This window comes from Fundulus heteroclitus, chromosome 3 (genome assembly GCF_011125445.2).
Source record: "Fundulus heteroclitus isolate FHET01 chromosome 3, MU-UCD_Fhet_4.1, whole genome shotgun sequence".
NCBI classification, from domain to species: domain Eukaryota; kingdom Metazoa; phylum Chordata; class Actinopteri; order Cyprinodontiformes; family Fundulidae; genus Fundulus; species Fundulus heteroclitus.
In genome coordinates this window covers 34,880,292-34,900,291 of record NC_046363.1, presented here as the reverse complement: position 1 = coordinate 34,900,291, position 20,000 = coordinate 34,880,292, and the positions used below count along the sequence as shown (strand labels likewise).

Here is a 20,000-nt window from a genome sequence, read left to right as displayed (position 1 = left end):
AGGACTTGTAGTGCCAGTCACACGTGTGACAGGGAACCGAAACTGGTTCAACACCCATGGGTGCTACTGTGTGCTTGACTGACTGAACTCCATAAAGATTAATAAGCTGTGGGCTGTTGACAAGAGGGGAAGATGAGACACACTAGACCCAACAATTGCAGACGACCCTGAGGCCACCATGAAAGCAACCTGGGGCCTCCATCAGACCTCAGCAGATTAATAGCTATATGAGAGATAGAGAGAGGAGAGAGAGATATAGATAGAGAGAGAGACACACACAGATGAGAACACACACAGTAGATATATAGATAGAGAGATGAGATGAGAGGGAGAATAGAGAGATAGAGGATCTATATAGATATACACACAGATAGACCAACACAGTATATTATATATATATATATATATATATATATATATAATAGACTATATATATATATATAGATATATATATATATATATAGTATATATATTATATATATATATATATATATATATATATATATATATTGATTTAATTTTATCGAATGGAGTAAATCCAGTGTCCATTTTCACATGGTGGATTGAACAGTGGACCGTGAGATGTTCAATGCTTGACAAGTTGTTTCATAAACTAATCCTGCTTTAAACCTCAACACAACCAGATCCCTGACCTGGCTGCCGTGCTCCTTGATCCAGCTTCATTTAGAAAGAAATTCAATTACACACAAGTGCGAGTCACCATTTACTAAATAGGTGACTTCTGAAGGCAATTAGTTACACTAGATTTTATTCAGTCACATCAGAGCAAAGGGAGGGGAAGAAAAATGCAAGCTCCTCTTTTCATATTTCCCTCAAAAAAAGCACAATGTTCCTTTTATTTCACAACTTCATGTATCTATCTGGTAAAATGTAAACAATAAATAAAAGTTCTTATTGTTACATTGCAAAATATCAAAAAGTTCAAAGAGTTTAATTTTTTTTGTCAGGTGCTGTAGATATAGATATAAATGCATTAAATCTTGGATATCATAAACATGTTTTCTAACCTTAATTGTTTTTTTTACCAGAAAACAAACATCTTTTGTAAAAACGAGGTCAAATCAGTGATCTATACTTGAACGTTACAGTCATTCTCACCGTTTTGGCCTGTAACTGTATTGACTGCATGAGCTGCAAACAAAGAAACAGCTACATCCAAACTAAAGCTGGCACATTAGGGATGCTGGAAAGCTCACCTGTACAGCGTGTTGAAGGCCTTTTCACAGCCCTGCACGTCACACTCAAAAGGCTTCTCCTTCGTGTGAACACGGACGTGGATTTTCAGGCTGTAGGAAGTGAGAAAGGCCTTTCCGCAGCCCTGCTGATTGCACACAAAGGTGTACTCGCCTCGGTGCGTTTTCTGGTGTGTCCGCAGGTTTCCTGCTGTGCTGTAGGTCCGAGGGCAGCCTTCAAAAGTGCACTGATAGCGTTTTACCTGATAGATGGAGGAGGAGGAAAAAAAAAAAATTACAACAAATGGTCTAGTCTACAGGGATAATTGCCAAAGAAAGGGTGTATTGCTCCTCTTAAAGCTTGGCTGAACAGTTTTCTTTTTTTAAAAACAGTAAATAATCGTTGACTCAGCTCAAAGATAACAGACCCTGATATATGAAGTGACAATCTGTGACAGTGCGACCTTTCAGAGGGGACTTGAGCTGAATGATGCGGCCACGTCGGTGTGCAAAGCGGCCGAGCAGAAAGGACAGCGACGATGACTAACCTCCCATTCAATATTGTTTCACAGCACCGACGTCCATCGCAGTGTGGCGGACTCACACAACCACCGCAGAGCGGCGTGAATAATAGCACTCTATTCATCTTTTCAGAAAAAAAAAAAAGCGATCACATTTTAAACCCAAAGACAGGAGAATAACGCGCGTGGATCGCCTCCTTCATAATAAACCCTTCTACCTCAACTGGCATTATCTTGTTTAATTTCTGCTCCCGACCTTATTCAAAGAGGCGACAACAGAACTGCAGCGTAATTAACGCGGAAGCAGGACAAGTGAGATTAATGAATGTTTAATGTGTCAGTGAGGAACCCCCCCCCCGCAGAGGTAACCTGTATCCTTACAGCCTCAGAGGACACACATAAAACATGGGCCGTGCACATAGAGTCATGGCAAAAAGAAAGTACATCCTTTGCCAGTTCTGAGGTTATAATTAATGACCGTACGTTTAATAGATTATAAAATTATTCAAATCCAACCTGAGGAGTACGAAACCACGCACCACAGATTCCACCGTGTTATTATTTATTAACGCGGGGGAAGGTTGCGAAAACGGAAAAACATCTAAAAAAAAAAAATAAATAAAACAGACGTGTTATATATAAAATATATAAGTTAGAGCCCAAAGTGTAAACGGCATGTTTATTATTGACTGTAAACAACATAGCTAAGTTTTAATTCTCACTGACAAGCATTAATCTGACGGATGGGTGTCTAAGGCATTTTCATTTTGAATATAAGTGTGTAGGACGGTGTATTTGTTAAGCAAACATCTATGCAAATGAACAACGTTAACAAGCTAAAGCTCATCTTTAAAAAAGCGAAGCAAGTTTTCCAAAAAATGAACTGAATCAGTGTAACAGAGTTTTGGATCCTCTTGTCTGGAAAAGACCCTTCAGCTTTGCTTCAAATAGTTCTAAAAATATTTATAACAATATTAGCATTCTCCTGGCCAAGCTGTGGATCTCTTGGGCTCCTCCAGACTTGCCACAAATCCCTCGGATTTTATTTACTGGTCTCAGAGTAAAGGGTTGTGAACACGGATGCACATCAGTTTTCACATTTTAATTTGTAGAAAATGTTAAAAATCACCTATCGTTTTACCTTTGCTTCGTATTTTTAACTACTTTGTGTCCGTCTCTCCCTAACAAACACATTGAGGGTTGCGGTTGCAATTGGAGATGCACCAATTCGATACCTGCAATATCGGCCCCGATATTGACTAATTAGCTGGATCGGATATCGGATTAATGATGCCGATCCAGTCATTTCTTTTTTTAATCAATATCATACACAGCAATACAGTTACGCTGATCTAGTCACTTCTATTCTATGTTTACAATGGTGGTTATGCACAGCAGCTAGCGATGAGAAAACACAGAGCAAGCTAGTCCGACCGCAACATGCAGCATCTGCAATGCGTAAACTGCAAGGGGATGTTAAGGTTGGTAAATTCAAAACCACAAGCTTAACTAAGCACTTCCAAAAGCACCATGGTAAAGAACATGCAGAACTTTTAAACAATGTTTATTTCAAGCCTGATAACTTCACTCCCATGACAAGGTACACTGTTTATTCATTCAACAGTAGTATCGGATCGGTATCAGCCGATACGCTTAGCCCAGGTACCGGATTGGAAAAAAACTGTAAACATAGTTGTAATGTGACAAAAATTTGGAAAACCTTCAAAGCGGTATGAATACTTCCACTAATGACTATCATGAAATACAAAAAACAGAGTTCTCGCAAGCACATTTCAATGTGTGGTATGACACGGATGTTTGAGAGCAACAAAGAAAAAGTCAGTAAAGCTCTTGAACGTGCATCAGCAAAAGTATAAACCTCCCGGACGACATAAGCTAATGCTAGCTGTCATTAGCCTGACGAACAGCTAGGGCTGGGCAATAAATCGAGGTTTTTAAAACATCGAGATTGAGATGGTCTATGTTGCGTTACAATTAGAATTTTTATGTATTCCAGTAGGTTATTTTTCAGCTGTTTCTCATATTAATCTACAGCTTACTGGTATCATCCTTGATTCATGTTTTGGAGGTACCAGCATGCTGGCAAGGTTCGGCTATGCCATTCCATGGTTGTTGATTACCGTATATTCCAGACTAAAAAGCGCACCTAAAATCCTTACATTTTCTAAAAAAATTAAAAAAAAATTAAAAAAACCATGGTGCACCTTCTATATGATAACTATACTTGTTGTGCTTACTGACCGACTTTATGTGGTACGATGCGCTCAAAAATCTGTTAAAAGGTATGACTTTGAATATAGCCGTGCAGCTCAATGGGTATTTGGAGCATTACGGTACACTGTGTCACTACCTGATCGGGCCCCTGAGCTGTCTACAAGACTGCCTGACTATAACTACTTAATGTCTAAACTAGAAGTGCCTTGATGTAAGGCAGCCCCTGATGTACACAGTTGGGAAGAATATTTAATGCGTCTTATAATCCGGTGTGCCTGGTGGTCTGAAAAATATGGTACTTAAAATTCTTCCTTCTTCTCATTGCGACTGAGTAGATCACATTTCACAGGACTAATACTAAACACAATAAAACAGTTTAATCAAATAAGCAGACCTAAAAGATGAGGCATAAAGTAACACTGAGTTTAATATTATAATGCTCTGCTTGAATGATCTCTTTGATCAACTCCAGGCCTAAAATGTATGGAGCTCTTACCTGGACTTCATAAACACCTGAGAGTGCAGAGCACCTGCTTGAGCTATTGTTAGACAGAGTATTCCCACTGCAAGCGGTACAGCTTGTAGTTTGTTAATTAGGCTTATATAATGTTTTTATGTCTGAATCATTTTCCTTTGAGATCTGGGCCAAAACCATGGGGGAGGTTTACAGAGTACATGACCACCCAGGTAAGTTTCTGTTTCCCTGTTTGTTTGAAGCTCTTGTTTGAGAAATCACATTACAAAATCCAGGAGAACAAAAAGAGCCTTTCTCCTGTGCACTCACAACCAGCTGCTATGCCACAAGCAGGACGGGAAGTAGGTGGGGAACGCTGTTGTTTACAATATACATCTTTTTGTTTGGAGGAGAATTAAAGCGGTCGGAAAAATCTTTAAAAGCGCTCTAGTTGAGCAATTAGCTGCAATTGATGAACGATCCAGTACAAACAAAGGAGAAACGTTACTTCAGCAGAAACAACAACTGAAGCCCTGTACCACTAACAACAATCAATGGGAGACCCTACTCCTACTAACACATTACACATAGTTCTGTCTGGAAACAGCAGCGATACTGCTTTTTGCGTTATAGCGTATGCATCGGTATAGGCTTACCTCTCTCTGCTTAGTCTCTGGGCACTCAGAGTGCAAGGTGAGCGTAGCGCCCTCTATGTTGCGCGGCATCGGGGTGGAGCCCGGGTTTATCGTGAACTGGATCTGGTCGGGAGAGATCGTGTGGTGCACGTAACCCTGCGACATGCCGTCGGGGTCGGCCATAAAGGCCAGAGAGCCCTCCTCCTCATCCGCGTCGCCCTCCCCCTCAGTTAAAAAGGTGACGCCGTCTTCATCGCCACCACAGTGGCCCTCCTCTTCGCCTTCCTCGTCCAGACGAATGGGGTCTCGCTCGATGAGCACCGTGGTGCGGTCGTACACGCGACCAGACGAGGACGAAGGCTCGGCGATCAGGTCGTCGTCCTTGTCGTAGCGGATCTTGTCTTCCTCCTCTTCGTCTTCCCGCTCCAGTAGATCCACCTCCACCTCGAAGTACATTGGCGCCTCTGTTCGAGGGCCATTCTCACTCATGGTCCCTGGTGCCTTCCCTTCCTTTGCAAGAAGGACCGTACACTGGCACAGGTAAATGTTTTACCTGAAAAATAAAGACAGCTAAATTATATGGGGCTTTACTTTTGAGCAGTTGAATAGTTACTTGTTCAAAGAATAGGTAATTTGCTTAGAGACATTATAAAAAACAAAAACAACAGGACTTAGCAAACATTTAATTAAATAAAACTAACCAGTGAGTCTACAGGTGGCATTTTGGCTCTAGTTGCTTAAATGACGAGTATACTGCTGGCTGTGGTGTCACCTCAAAATTAGCGTTTTATTTGTTATTTTGGGTTGCATTTTTAAGAATGTCTACACATAATGTAATCATATTCAGAGACAGATCACAGTGTTTATGTAAAACAGCGTTTAGCATTTGCATGAAAATGATTCAGACTTTTCAAATCAGCTAGAGAGTCTGTTAGTTATTGTTGCCAAGCACCTATATACCAAAGATCCAACAGATTTTATAAATAAGCACAAGCTTAATTAGCCCGAGCAAGGTCGGGTTTCCATTAAAATAAAAAATAATTCATGTCATTTCACTAATTGCCTGTCATACTTAATTTTAAAAATAGGTGAAGGCGAATATCTTTTTGTTTGATCACATGATATTCTGCGTTCTATGTTAAAAATAACATTTGGTAGAAAATGACAAGTTAATTAAAAGGAGATTTATTCTGACCATGAAAATACATATTGTTAACCCCTTCATGACAAAAAATAAAAAATAGAGAAAAATGTAAAATAATTTTCTTCAGGTCTTGCATTACAACATTTCCAATTGAAGAGCATAAATCTCCCCCCCCCCTCCAAAAATAAAAATGGGGAATAAAAATTCTTGCCAAGTCAACCTGCCAAGCTAAAGTCTCAGCCTGAACAGCTGAACTTTCACATCTAAGTTCATAGAAAAAACTGGTGTCAACTTCAGAGTATTTGATGTTCACCACTGACTCGCTGAACAAAGCCCTGCATGATGAAAGAGGATATATTAAAAACCGACATTAAAGATATGAGCCTGTATTGTATATTTCCCCCTAATAATAACTATACAGACAGCAGAAACTCACTGTAGGACATCGCAAAAGGTAAAAAAAGTGCTTCTAATTTTCCTCAAATCCATGTTTGTTCTGAAATATTGTTCAAATATTTTGTAGCAGCTATTAGGGTTGGACGATATAGAAAAAAAGTATATAGATAAAATAGAAATCATATTGATCAATATGGATAATTATCAACAAATTCAAAACATGTATTTTAAGTGCAGCCCTGACCATTTTATGCTGTTGCTTAGCGACCTATTTTCAGATACATTTTAGATACAGAACACACAGACACTGAATTAAAACGCAACCCTTTATTCAACCAACTTTTTACCAAAACTGCAAGTTAGAAAAAAGAAAATAACTTGTGCTCTCTGAAAGGGGCAGAGCTTAGTTCCTGGGTCTGCGTTGTGATTGGTTGGGAGGAGTAATGACTAATATTATTCTACATGGCTAGAATGCAAAAGGAAGGAAAATTGTTATTCTTTTGAATTTTTATTGACCCTTTTTTTTCTATCATGGATATATGCCTATTGATCGATATGTATCGTTATTGAATTATCGTCCAGCCCTAGCAGCTATAGAAAACACAAGTAAACCGTTTTGGAGGAGGAACTTGATTACAATGTTGAAAATGGGGGAAAAACAGGAGAGATACAAATGGACAAATTCAATGTTTATATGATAGTAAAATCTTTCAGATTTGTGGGTAAAAATAAAAATTTATCTGAAAAAATAATTAAATTAACTTATGAAGGATGCGAAGACCAATCAGGAAATAAAACTCAAGTGTTTTAGAAGCTGAATTAATGGGGTTTTATCTATCTATATCTATATATCTATATCTATATATCTATATATCTATATATATATATATATATATCTATATATCTATATATATATCTATATATCTATATATATATATATATATATATATATCTATATATATATATATCTATTAGGGCTGGGCAAGTTAACGCGTTAATTTCGCGTTAATTCATTAGACTATTAACGGCGATATTTATTTTATCGCGCATTAACGCATGTTGCTCACATCATGCTTTCAGTCAGTGTCAGTCAGCACGCGCGCTGACTGCAGCGCGCTGTCTCACGGCAGCACTCTCTCGCTCCCCCTCCCCTCTCGTACATGGCTCAGCGGCGCCAGCCAATCAGCACGCAGGCTCAGCCTGGCCCGCGCACTCAGCTCTCACACAAACTTAATACACAAACAGCTGAGAGAGAACGCAGCAGCGAAAAAACATGAACAGAGGAAGTAGCACCGTTCGGCTTTATTTTAATACCGTAAATGAAATCAAGCTGTATGTTTTGTAAAAAGCCGGTTCATTTAAGTGGAAACACAACAAATTTATCTAAGCACGTGAAAAAACATGAAAACGTCGAGCCCCAGAAACGGAGAGAGGAGACGAAACTTCTCTCATTGCCCCGACAGACCCACAGACGTCTCTGACTGAGGCGTTTCAGTCCTCCAGGGAACATCCAGGTAGATCAGTGGATGGATGGATGGATGGATGGATGTTACTGGAGCCCACACATAACATGCAATTAAGACCTTGAAAGAACCCAGTACATATATTAAAAAGTGTTATTTAAGATAAGATAACATTAGTTAATCCTTTTTTTATCCCACGACGGGGAAATTTATAGGATTAAAGCAACAGGCAGGTGCATACAACACAGACAAAATTACATAAGGATTGAAATAAATAAGAGGTGGATTAGTGAAAAAACACTGAACATAACATTATTATTATTATTATTATTATTATTATTATTATTATTATTAAATTGTAATAATAAAATAAAAACCACAAAACCCAAAAGGTCAACAGTTTCATGATACATCAAGCTTAGGGACTGGCTAATATACAGCAGGTCAAAAAAGGCCATATTTTGGCTGCAGTGCTTGTTCTCTTATGAAGAAAAGATCAACTAGTGCACTAAATTCAATAGATGGGTTGAAAATATCCAGTATAAAATAAGTGGTACAAATGTTACAACACTTTTGTTCATATGGCAGCAGAACATTAAAATAAAAGTGCTCTTTACACTACTTTTGAATTCATTCTTGGAGTTTGTAAATACAATGCGATTAATCGCGATTAATCGCGATTAATCAGGGCGATTAATCGCGATTAAATATTTTAATCGTTGCCCAGCCCTAATATCTATATATAGATCTATAGAGAGCGATCGAGCGATCGATCGAGAGAGAGAGAGAGATAGCGAGCGAGCGAGCGAGAGAGCGAGCGAGCGAGCGAGCGATCGAGATATAGATAGATAGCGAGAGAGAGAGCGAGAGAGAGAGAGAGAGAGAGAGAGAGCGAGAGAGAGAGAGAGAGAGAGAGAGATAGATATAGAGAGAGAGAGAGAGATAGAGAGATAGAGATCGCGAGCGAGCGAGCGAGCTAGCTAGAGATATATATAGATATAGAGATATAGATATCTAGATCTAGAGAGAGATAGATATCTATATATATATATAGAGAGATATATATCTAGAGAAGAGAGATAGAGATATAGAGATCGAGAGAGCGAGAGAGCTAGATATATAGATACATATCGAGAGATAGAGATAGATATAGATATAGATAGATATATATATAGATAGAGATATATATATATATATATATATATATATCTATATATATATATATATATATATTATATATAGATATCTATATATATTATATAGATATATATATATATATATATATATATATATATATATATATATATATATATCTCTATATATATCTCTATCTCTCTCTCTCTCTATATCTCTATATATATATATATATATCTATATATATATATATATATAATTTTTTTTTCCGAAACCCATGAAAATCTGTGACCCCCCCAACCAAAAAAAAAACCCAAAACAGCTGCTTAAAATTAATGTTTTTTAGATAATAGCTTTGAAATAATTAACAAATTGTCTGAATTTTTCATTTTTATAATATTTAAAAAATTTATGTTAGTCGACTGACTTATAACAGCCCTTAAAATTAGGCAAAAGGTCCTGATTTTTAAATCCCCTCCCCCCCAAGCCACATTAGAGGGTTTTCGGAGAACGTTTAGCCAAAATAATATCATGCCACAGCAGTTAAAGATATATAGCCACGTTATATGCCTTTAACAAAAAGACCTAAATCCAGTTGATCAAGATAAAATAAGGCTATATACTCCAAGCATCCGTCCAGATAGTGGTTTGATAGTCCTTTCTGAGCCTAAAAATAACCACCACATGGGGCATGATGAGCTGACATGAACAGAAATGACATCTACCGGCAGTACCGCAGAACTATCAGAAAGCCAGATGGCGTCTACTAAATAACACATAAATAAATAACGCCGGACCGAGCCTGAGCCTCTGCAATGCTTCGCTGTAAAGCGGAAGCTCTGCGTGATCGAAGACCAACAGTTATTAATTAAACCGATCTACAACAACTCTATGAGCCTCATATCAGAAAATCACAGAGAAATTACTTTCCTGCTCGTTAACAGAAACAGTGACACAGCATCAAGGTAAGAACCAATCAATTGATCTGTTTATGTTTGTACTTAAGACTGTAGAGGCTAAGAAGGGCATTCCTATTATGTATTAATCAGTATTAATGAGGACGTTTACTCACGTCAATCAACTCTGCAGTCACATCTGAGCCTCGGCAGCTTTAGTTAGCTTCAGTGAACATCAACGTTCATACAGTATTCCCAGCACTATTCCAGTCTTTTCTCTCTTGGAATCATATATTTTTGCATTTTTTTTCTCTCCACTGTATCTTGGACCTTTATTCATAGTTTTCACACTTCACTGGGAGATGCTAATAGCTGTTAGCTGCTTTCTTGTTTATCCCTGCTGCACATGCTCAGTGTCATACTTCTGTTATTATAAATAAACATGAAGGGCTTTATTTACTAACAAACTGAACAAATACAAAGCGTAAAAGGGCAAAATAATAACTAATATGCCAGCAGGACGTGATAATCTTTCATGAAAACCCACAGCCAGCGTTAGTTACTGACGTATAAATAAAAGAAAAAGGTCAAATAACATGTCTAAGTCTAGATACTGACTAGGCCACCCCAAACATTTCTTTTTATCACATGTGTGTTGCATTCAGAAGTAAACTCTCTGCTGTGCCTCAGATCATTGTCCAGCAGTAAACCCCAAAATACTGGACCTTAAGGTCAGGAAGAAACAGCTGGAGATCTGTAAGTTGCCCAAGCCTGAACTCAGCAAAGCAGCTGCAGACCATCACAGGACCCCCGCCATGCTTGACTTTTAGTACGTTATATATATATAAAAAAAATGCTCTTAGTTTTACAGCAAATGTAACAGAATGTGCACCTCCTACAAAACATCCTCTTTTTACTCCTCAGCCTACAGAAAATCTTCCACGAAAATTGGGTTTCCTCAAGGTCTTTATTTCAGCAAACATAAAACGAAAGACTGATTTTGTTTGTTATCTGATCTTTAGATTGGAGCATGACATTTCTTTTTGAAATCCTTTAGCCTAGCTTATGATGCTAAACAGATTATTTTTTTAAGTCACAGGTGTCAAACTCCAGTCCCTCGAGGGCCAGCGTCCTGCAATGTTTATGTCTCACATGGAGACACACAATCAACTGTGTTGGACCAGATACATGTCAAAAACGTGCAGGGCAACATGCTTAAAGACTGGAGCCTCATACCCCCGGCCTAAAGAATTTCTCGATTTTCACAAGATAGACCGGTCACTCTCAATCCTGATCCCAACTGATTGCTTTACCTCATCAGAGAGCCACCAAGTACTACAGAAACCCGACAATCACCCATTCATTTAAGTGAGATAAGCGGCAGTAGGGCAACACCTAAAAAAATGCAGGACAGTGGGTCCTGAGATCAGGGCTGAGAAACACTGTTAGAAAGTAATAAAGCATGATTATGGTGGGGGAAACTGAACTCAGCTTACCAAGAAAACGTTGACAAACAGCTGATTTAAGAAGGGAGTGCTTATATTTTCACACAGGGTCAGGTTGATGGTTGATGAGAATAGCCATTTTGCTCTTAATAAATTAACTCAGGCACTTTTTAAAATATTTACTACAGTTACATTTGTCTAATAACTTGTACTATTCTAAGAAACAGAAGAAATCTGTCTACTTTTTCAGCACTGCATCTGAGTTTGGATGATTTTCCAAGTCTGGCTGGTAGCCTTTAATGCTAACCTTAAAGCTTAAGACTTTATGTCTTTAATAAACATCGTGTTTAAAGTCCCAAATCAAAGCCTATACCTTTCTAAAGCCAGAAGCGTCACAATACGAACAGAGACCTGACAGCACCACAACACAATCTAGTGGTTTACTATGTACCAAAATGCCCACCATTAGCATTCACAAAACGCTATTATTTTTGAGTCTTCGCAGGGATGCCCACGTCTCATAACCAGAACCAACTTTTCCATTTTCGAAACATGACGACTAAAATTTGCCCTCTGAACACAAACGTTTGGGAATCTCATCAACAGCCAAGCAAACCACTCGTGTGTTCAAAAGTTTGTCCTACAACCCAGGTTTCTCGGTCCTCCCCAAAATGTGACAGGACTGGGGTTGTTAGCCAAACACCGTTAGTTAGCAAACTAACCTGATATCTGCCCTCATTTGCAGCGTCCCTCCGTTCTATCGCCTCATTTAAAAATGACTTCCGTGGTTGTTCGCGTTCAGAAAACTCAGCCGCAAACAAACAAGACGCCAGTTTTCTCGATAACCGTTGAGTTAAAAGTGGTTAAATGGATGCTAGGTTGTTAGCATTGCGCAAGCTGTGTCAACTACATGTCTCACATCAGGCATAGATGTGCTAGGCAGCAACTCTTTAGCTCGTTGCTAAGCTAAAGTATTAGCTAGCACTGCTAATGTCGACAGTTGACATCACGTACCAGCGGCGCTACGCGCACAACACGTTCAATGCTAATTAAGCAACAACACGGCAAACCGACGGCAAAGTTTACCGGGTACGCGGAAATGACAATAAAATATAATTTTACCTTTCTTAAAACGTGAACCCTATCCCCCAAGCTCGGGATGGTAAGCACTTTCTTCCTGTCTCCTCCCAACAGGGGGATGCCAAACAACGTCACAGATCACAGCCATTTGTGATGAATTATGGGAAACTGCATATATGTAACTGGAACATAACATTATTTCCGAGGAGCGTAGTAAAACGCAGGTCACGACAGTGTAAAATAACTCCCCCGCAACTATCAAACTGATGATAATGAACAAAATACTAGTTTTGCTACAAAACTCTATAAATTGGGTTTGAGTCAGATCATCTTTGTGTTGTATTTCTGCCATCTCTCATTTAATATTCTCGACTATTAACCAGACCCATCCATACTGCACATTATGCTGTGCAAATCATTTATATATTCCCATTATGCAATTTTTCCAAAAACACAAATATATTCCCATTTATTAAGCAATTTTCCAAAAACACAACATTCTTTGTCACTGTTTATACCATAATGCATTGCTTTCCTTATATCCCCAAATGCTTATAGCCGCTCTATTATCCAACCACCTTCTGGTCAGTCTGTGCACATTTTACTTCTTCATTGGATGTGAAATTATGTTGCTATGATTGGTCCCAACTTCTGGATGGCTCACTAACAATATGAGCTATAAAGCTTTTAAACAGTGATCTAAAGCTAAGACAAAAACAATTTTTTTTATTTCTAAAAAAAAAAAAAAAAAAAAAAAAAAAAAAATATAATAATAATAATAATAATAATAATATATATATATATATATATGTTACGGCTGCAGTCAGTCCTGGCCTCATTTTCCTTTTAGGGTTCCGAGAGACAGGCCTTCTGCAGGTGGTATGCATTTACCTGATTAGTGCTCTGCTGCTTTAAAGCTGCTATGCTTGCAGCAGAGGAGGGGCTCTCTTCCTGCTCTCCCTTCTCAGATCCCCATTTGATTTGGTTTGGTTTGGTTTGTAGCTTGTCGCTTGTCTTATGGTTGGGTTTTGTTAGGTTTGTTTTGCATTTGCTTATTTCTGGTTAGTCATGGTTTCTTATTTTAGGTATTCTCTCTTTGGGATTTTATTTCTTTAGTATAATTGAATAAAATTCAGTTTTAATTTAAGCAGAAAATCCTTGTGTGGTCTCCTTGTAATGTTATCCCACCAAACGAGCCTGGTGGATGTAACTATATATATATATATATATATATATATATATATATATATATATATATATATATATATATATATATATATATATATATATATATATATATATATATATATAAAAAAACATTTCACTAGGGTGAAAATGTATACATTTTGACAGTTCAAATAGAACAATGTGAAGAGAACAAAGACAAAGATTTTAAAGCAATTTTAATATAAAAAACATTAAAATACAAGTTTTTCTTTAAATAAAATATACATTTAAAACTTTTAGACTTCTACAGATCTACAATAATCAGTGATAATTGGATCACAAAATGTGTTCAAATTAAAATCGTTATCTCTTTAATGTAAATACACTACTTTGCTATACACAAATGTGCTAAAAAATAAATCATTACAGTTAATTTCAAATACTGGACTTTTTTCTTTTAGTGTTCCGCTTCAGCAAACTAGATCAGCGTCTAGGAGGAATGTTGGGTCAGGAAATGCTGAAAGAACTCCTGTGTTTTCGTCTTTTCGGCAAAATCCTGCTTCTTCGACGACCTCAGGAGCAACGAGGCAAAAATGGTGGCTGCACACACAGAGAATTCATAATTTATAGTGCATAGAAGAATGATCCCTGTTAAACATTAAATAGAAATATTTTTCTAGGCCCTAAAGTTGCATAAACACACTTAGCAAACAAAAATCCAACATAAAATTCAGTAATATGAAACATTATTAAACTTTAATTTGAAATTTGCCCTTATTTGTAAGAAGCAAAGCAAAGAATGCTATGAACAGAATACTAAACTAGATTTGGTTTCATTTTCACTGTTTTTGGGTTAGTTAATATTCTGTTAGTGTAAGATCTTTTCACCAACATGCCTTTCACTACAGACAAAAAGAAATTCATTCACACAAAGGAAAAGAAGCAATTTCATTTCTTCTTCTTACCTAAAATGGCAACATCTAATCGATTGCTTGCGGAGTTCTTTAAGAGCTCGCGGAGAAAGGCTGCTAAATAGTTGAACACATTTTTATGGCACAGAGGTAGCATGGAAATAACCTGAATGCAAGGAGGGAGGGGGAAAAAAAACAATCAGAAGAGAAAATTTAGTTTTATTCCCCGACACGTCGTTGAACATATTTCCATAAATGTTTTTTTTCCCCTTACTTTCTCACACTGGCCTGCATTGGCGCAGCATTCAAGGCACTGCTGGTAAAAAGCGTAGGGAATCACAGGCTCTGGGAGGGCATCTAAGAAGAGAAGAAGGGCTTCCGCCACTGAATGGTTGCTACCCGCTGCAGGTCACCAGAGTCAAGGAAGCGTTTCTTGTTGAGAAATACACTGAAGATTTAACTGTTTCTGTTGCATTTCAATGATTCTGTGGTGTAGGGTAACTGCCATTAAAAACAAAAATAAAAGTGAGATGATGACAGCAAGCTTAATGCAGTTTCAGTAGATTTAAACAGCTTTTATTACACTGTAATAATTATCATTATCTGTTTAAGCCGATCCAAATGTGGAGTATTTACATTTATGAAACACTAAAGGAATTATAAATGGTGGTGTTGGCCGCTAATCACCAGCCTGCTTGTAAGGGGTGGGGCCTGAAGCACTTGTGCTTCAGGCCCCGCCCAAAAAAAAAAAAAAAAGAAAAACACAGAAGTACTTGGGTCTGTGCTAAACAACAAAAAAATAGTAAACAAAGCAGTATTATACAAGTTTGCTTGTCTTCCGAATGCCAGGATGGACTTGCAAAATGTTCTAATTATGGAACGTTACTGAGTCAGCTCTTAATTTTTCGCCCGCAAAGGTTTTATCGTTTTAGCGATAGTTTTGTTTCCAGACGCATTTCTGCACTCACCAACGTGGAAATACGTCACGTTTAACTTGGGCGCACTCTGGTCAGTTTGTCACATTCGCAATAATTTGATCCTGACAAGCGTTTACATGCACGTTATCTGAATTATCAAATTGGCATAAGCCACCGCTCTCATTCGGATTATGATTTCATTCCATGAAGCATTTTATTCCGATCGGCCCTTTATTCCGATGACTTTGGCCCATGTAAACGTAGCTACTGTGGGATACAAGCAGGAGAGCTATGGCTGCTACTAGCAGGAGACTGAAAGCTACTATCCTCACAACTCTGGGGACATAAAAAAAAAAAACGCAGATAGTTGAACTTGTTTGGCAGGTGGCTGCGTCATCTTTTCTGGCGTCGTCAGTGTCTAGTGGCGGAAGTGTATGCACAAGTATCTGCATGTCGGTGATACAGAGAGCACAAAAATGTAAAGGCAGAAATGACAGTGTTGTGAAAGTTAACATAAGATTGTGTTATTTGAGTTATAAAAAGGACAATATATAGACCTGTTTTATTTAGCTTAGAAAATACATTTGATGTAATTATATAACTTGACTGGGGGTGGGGAGATGGGGGGTCGTTGAAGGGGTGGGGTGTTTTATTTTATTTTTTTTACTATTTACTAATGACAATTTTATAAGGATACGAAGAGAATCTGGCATCCCTGAATCAAGACAATCTCTTATTTCAGCAAATTCAGTCCGAAGTCCAGGTTGCTGAAATAAATCCTCCTGTAAGTAGAAACACATTTGATTTATTGAACCATTGCATTTTTAACTTTAGGTTTCATTCAAATACAATAAAACTAAATATATTTTAAGATAGTGGTGTCCTGATACCAGTTTTTTCCCAGACAGAGTACAAATACGAGTTCTTCAGTTTAGATACTTGCCAATTCCAAGTACCGATACTGAGTACTTAACAAATTGGTACTGATAGATCACAAATAGTTTAACAATATCACTGACCACTGAAAACGATTAATCATAAAGCGCAATATATTTAGTTATAGCTTCTCTCATTTTTTCTTTTGGAGGGTCAGCAAACAACCTCTTTGTGTATAGCAACACTACCTGGTATAGAGAGCATCTAGCCTTTAAATCGCAGCGTAGCTCAGCCCAGGAGGAAAAAAAAATAAATAAAAATCAAGCACGAAATTGGTATCGGTTCAGAGTACCAGGTTGCTTTTACAAGTACGAGTATGAGTACTTGATCCTGATATCGGGCCCAATACCAATACTAATATCGGTATCAGGACACCGCTATCTTAAGACCTAAATTATTAACTTTGATGAAACAGTTTTCAATCAAATCCCAATAAGAAGCAAGAAGAGTTAATTCACTCAAATCCACATTAAGAGGCAGTCATCTGTGTGCAAGTGCTCTATTTTTTACCTCATAAACATGCTCAAAGTTATTTAGATTTTCACCAATGCAAAAAATTCAGAATATCTGTTTTTATGTTGGCAAATTTTGAATTTGTGAATACCTTCTATAGTTGGCAACCTGTCAGAGTGTCACAGGAAGACTGGGACACACTACATGGCCTCCATATATATGCAATTAGTTTTTATGGTTACTTAAAGCCTTGTAAACTTTTAACTTCATAAGGCACGGAAAGCTTATTTATATAGCACTTTTCAGTAACAAAACAAATAAAGTCTGGCATCTTTCTCTGTAACCACAGAACAAAAATGAGACAAAAACAGACTGGTACATGAATAATAAAAGACGAAACAATGTCTCAGCTTATCCCTGACCAAATATCTTTGCAGCATAGATACACAGAAGCTGAATCCATCGAACCTTTCCTCACCTGATTGAGAGCATTGCGGAATAAATGATCCACCATCATCCAAAGCTCTTTAGGAATGTCAAGAGGCTTTTCAGTGGTTGCTGTATCGTCTTTTGGAGACTTTTCAGCCTGACGTTCAGGATAAAAAAAAAAAAAAAATGCACATTTGTTCAACACTTGGAAAAAATGGCAATAAATTAAAAGGAAAAACAGGTATTCGAAGAGGGTGCTAACCAGCTCAAGAAGGGTCTCTTTTGGCATGTCTTGAATGGGTTCCCTCATGTGACACAGTGAATAGATCGAAGTACCGTAGCAGCTTGGCATATAGTTTCCCCGTTACCGAAATGAAATAGTCCCTTGCCTCGCTCTAAATGCAGTACCAGAATATCTTCGATCTCCTGCTTACCACAGTTTAGATCTGGTGCTGTGAAGCGATTTACAAAGACCTCCAGCTCAATGACCGTAGAACCACCTGGAAAACAAGAGATGCAGATACAAGTTCAGGAGTTTGGAGGCAAACGGCCATGATGTACATTTGAGGCAAAAGGCCACAACGGGGATGCCATAACAGTTACACTGCAAAAAAGGAACTAAAAGTAAGATTTTCATGAAAGTAATGTATTTTTCCTTGTTTTGAGCAGGTAAATAAGACTATTTGCCAATGGAATAAGATTTTTGCACTTAAAATAGGAACAATTGATCTCCACCATCTTATTTCAAGTGCAGTTTAATAATTATCATATCATCAAAATACTCATTCCATTGGCAAATAATCTTATTTACCTGCCCAAATCAAGGACAAATACACTAATTTCAAGAAAATTGTACTCACTTTTAGTTCCCTTTTTGCAGTGTACGGCTATTGGGATGAAATGATGTTTCGCTAAAATCAAATCTGTGGCTCCTCATTAAAGAATAGCACAAGTTCCAGAGTTTTTGCAGAAGTCTGCCCCCTCTGGTGCCAAGATGAAATGACACCAGTGTTGTGCACCAGCATGGGAGAAGAGGGAAAGCATCTGCTGCTGCGACAGTACAGGTCGTTTATTTAGAGGCGTAAAGCCCGTGTTCTCTCCCTAATGTGTCAATGGCAGCAGAGACTCAACAAATTAGCCAGGCGAACGACAGCAAGTAAAATGGTGAAGGTGGACAGCGCCCAGAGAAAGCAATCACTCTCTCATGAACTGACTAATGGAGCCTATAAAGGCAACAGCTGCAAACAGGGGAAAAATAATTTTCAGTCAGGTAATTGTAAGGGCATGTATGAGAAAGAGAAATAATAATATTTAACCCTTAAACTTGAGCTATGTAGGGCTGGGCGATATGGACCAAAAATAATATCTTGATATTTTTAGGCTGTCGATATACAATATTTATATTTCCATAAAGTAATAAAAAAAACAAAAACATCTCTGAATCAAATCTTTGTCCCAAATGGCAAATTTTTTTTAACAAACGGCTGTAGATAAATATGAGAAACAGCTTGATATAACCTACACGTCTATATAAAAGTATAATTAGAACGCATCAGTGACCATCTCCATATAAACAATATAGTTTCATTGTGGAGGTTCCTCCAGTCATTTATCAGTGTTAGTATGCATTTCATTTATATTGTCTTATTTAATTATAGTTTGTCTTTTTTGTGACGTTAAATTGTTGTTTGCCAATATGGGTGCACACATTTGGTAAACAGCTTGTATGTTTGCTTAGATAATAAACTGTCTTTATTTGATGTTTACTTATGATTTTTATGTATAGTAGGGCTGGGCCTTTATCGTAGGATTTTATTGTTATTGCAAAAATACAACAACATTCTTATCATGATAAGAATATGTAGACGATAAATTCCAATTAGTAATGTCTGAAAACCCCCAAAACTGCCAGTATTGTCAGGATTGTTATTTTAGCTATTTTCTCCACTGATGGTGTCTTCTAAACATGTAATTAAATGTCGTTAAATTGTTCAGTTTAGTGATTAAAAAAACAAATGTTTCTTAATTTTGTGTCCTGATGAAACATATTTAGAATTTTTTTTAATATACGTTACAATATTAAATGTGCTTTTTGAAGGACATTATTTGTATTTGCCTTAGTTAAGTTTCTCTTGGTTGACTTAATTTTTGTAGGACTCTTTTCAAGATTTGTTGAATTATTGGCTTTTCTGTGGATTTTTGTAAAAAAAAAAATTGGAAAGATTAAAGAATATGTTTTATACCTTTGTCCTTAGGCCTAACCACTCGGTCCCTGAAATTCATCTTTTATCCCTTTTACAAATCTCAATATTTTCAAAATCTCTATATATTGTCCAACCCTAGCGTAATAGTCTTAATGTACAGTGTTCAGGTCTCTCACCCTGAGGAATAAAGCCTTTGGAGGGGTTAGCTGTGAGCCAGGGCTTGGAGTACGTGGATTCATTCGGCTTCTGAATGAATTCAAACTGACATGGGACCTGCCCATCATTGAAAAGGCTCAGGCGCTCTGCCTGATGTTGCATGTACTTCACATCCTTAAAGTGGAACTGCAAGAAAACAAATTCAGGGCTCAAATATGATATTATTACATG

The 20,000-nt window shown here is 37.5% G+C and overlaps 2 protein-coding genes across 3 annotated transcripts in view; both read right to left on the bottom strand.

The window, feature by feature from the left end:
* Nucleotides 1–12,707, bottom strand: part of LOC105937438 (metal-regulatory transcription factor 1) — a 24,765-nt gene extending 12,058 nt beyond the window's left edge. Inside the window, exons 1-3 of one of the 2 annotated variants that reach the window (XM_012878748.3) lie at nt 12,639–12,707; nt 5,060–5,591; nt 1,218–1,456 (exon numbers count right to left, since the gene is read on the bottom strand). In XM_012878748.3, coding sequence (XP_012734202.2) covers nt 1,218–1,456; nt 5,060–5,527 — 707 coding nt within the window. In that variant the 5' untranslated portion in view covers nt 5,528–5,591; nt 12,639–12,707. Of the gene's footprint in view, nt 1–1,217; nt 1,457–5,059; nt 5,592–12,238; nt 12,255–12,638 lie in introns of those variants that run through there. The other variant, XM_021324645.2, reaches the window with a different exon arrangement.
* Nucleotides 12,708–14,035: 1,328 nt separating this feature from the next.
* On the bottom strand, nt 14,036–17,772 carry LOC118562650 (type II inositol 1,4,5-trisphosphate 5-phosphatase-like). Its single transcript, XM_036135265.1, has 6 exons — nt 17,672–17,772; nt 17,459–17,566; nt 16,289–16,373; nt 14,949–15,076; nt 14,729–14,840; nt 14,036–14,363 (listed from the first exon to the last, which is right to left on the bottom strand). Exons 1-6 carry the CDS (start codon nt 17,759–17,761, stop codon nt 14,254–14,256), a joined length of 633 nt encoding a protein of 210 aa, XP_035991158.1. The 5' UTR covers nt 17,762–17,772; the 3' UTR covers nt 14,036–14,253.
* Nucleotides 17,773–20,000: the final 2,228 nt, after the last annotated feature.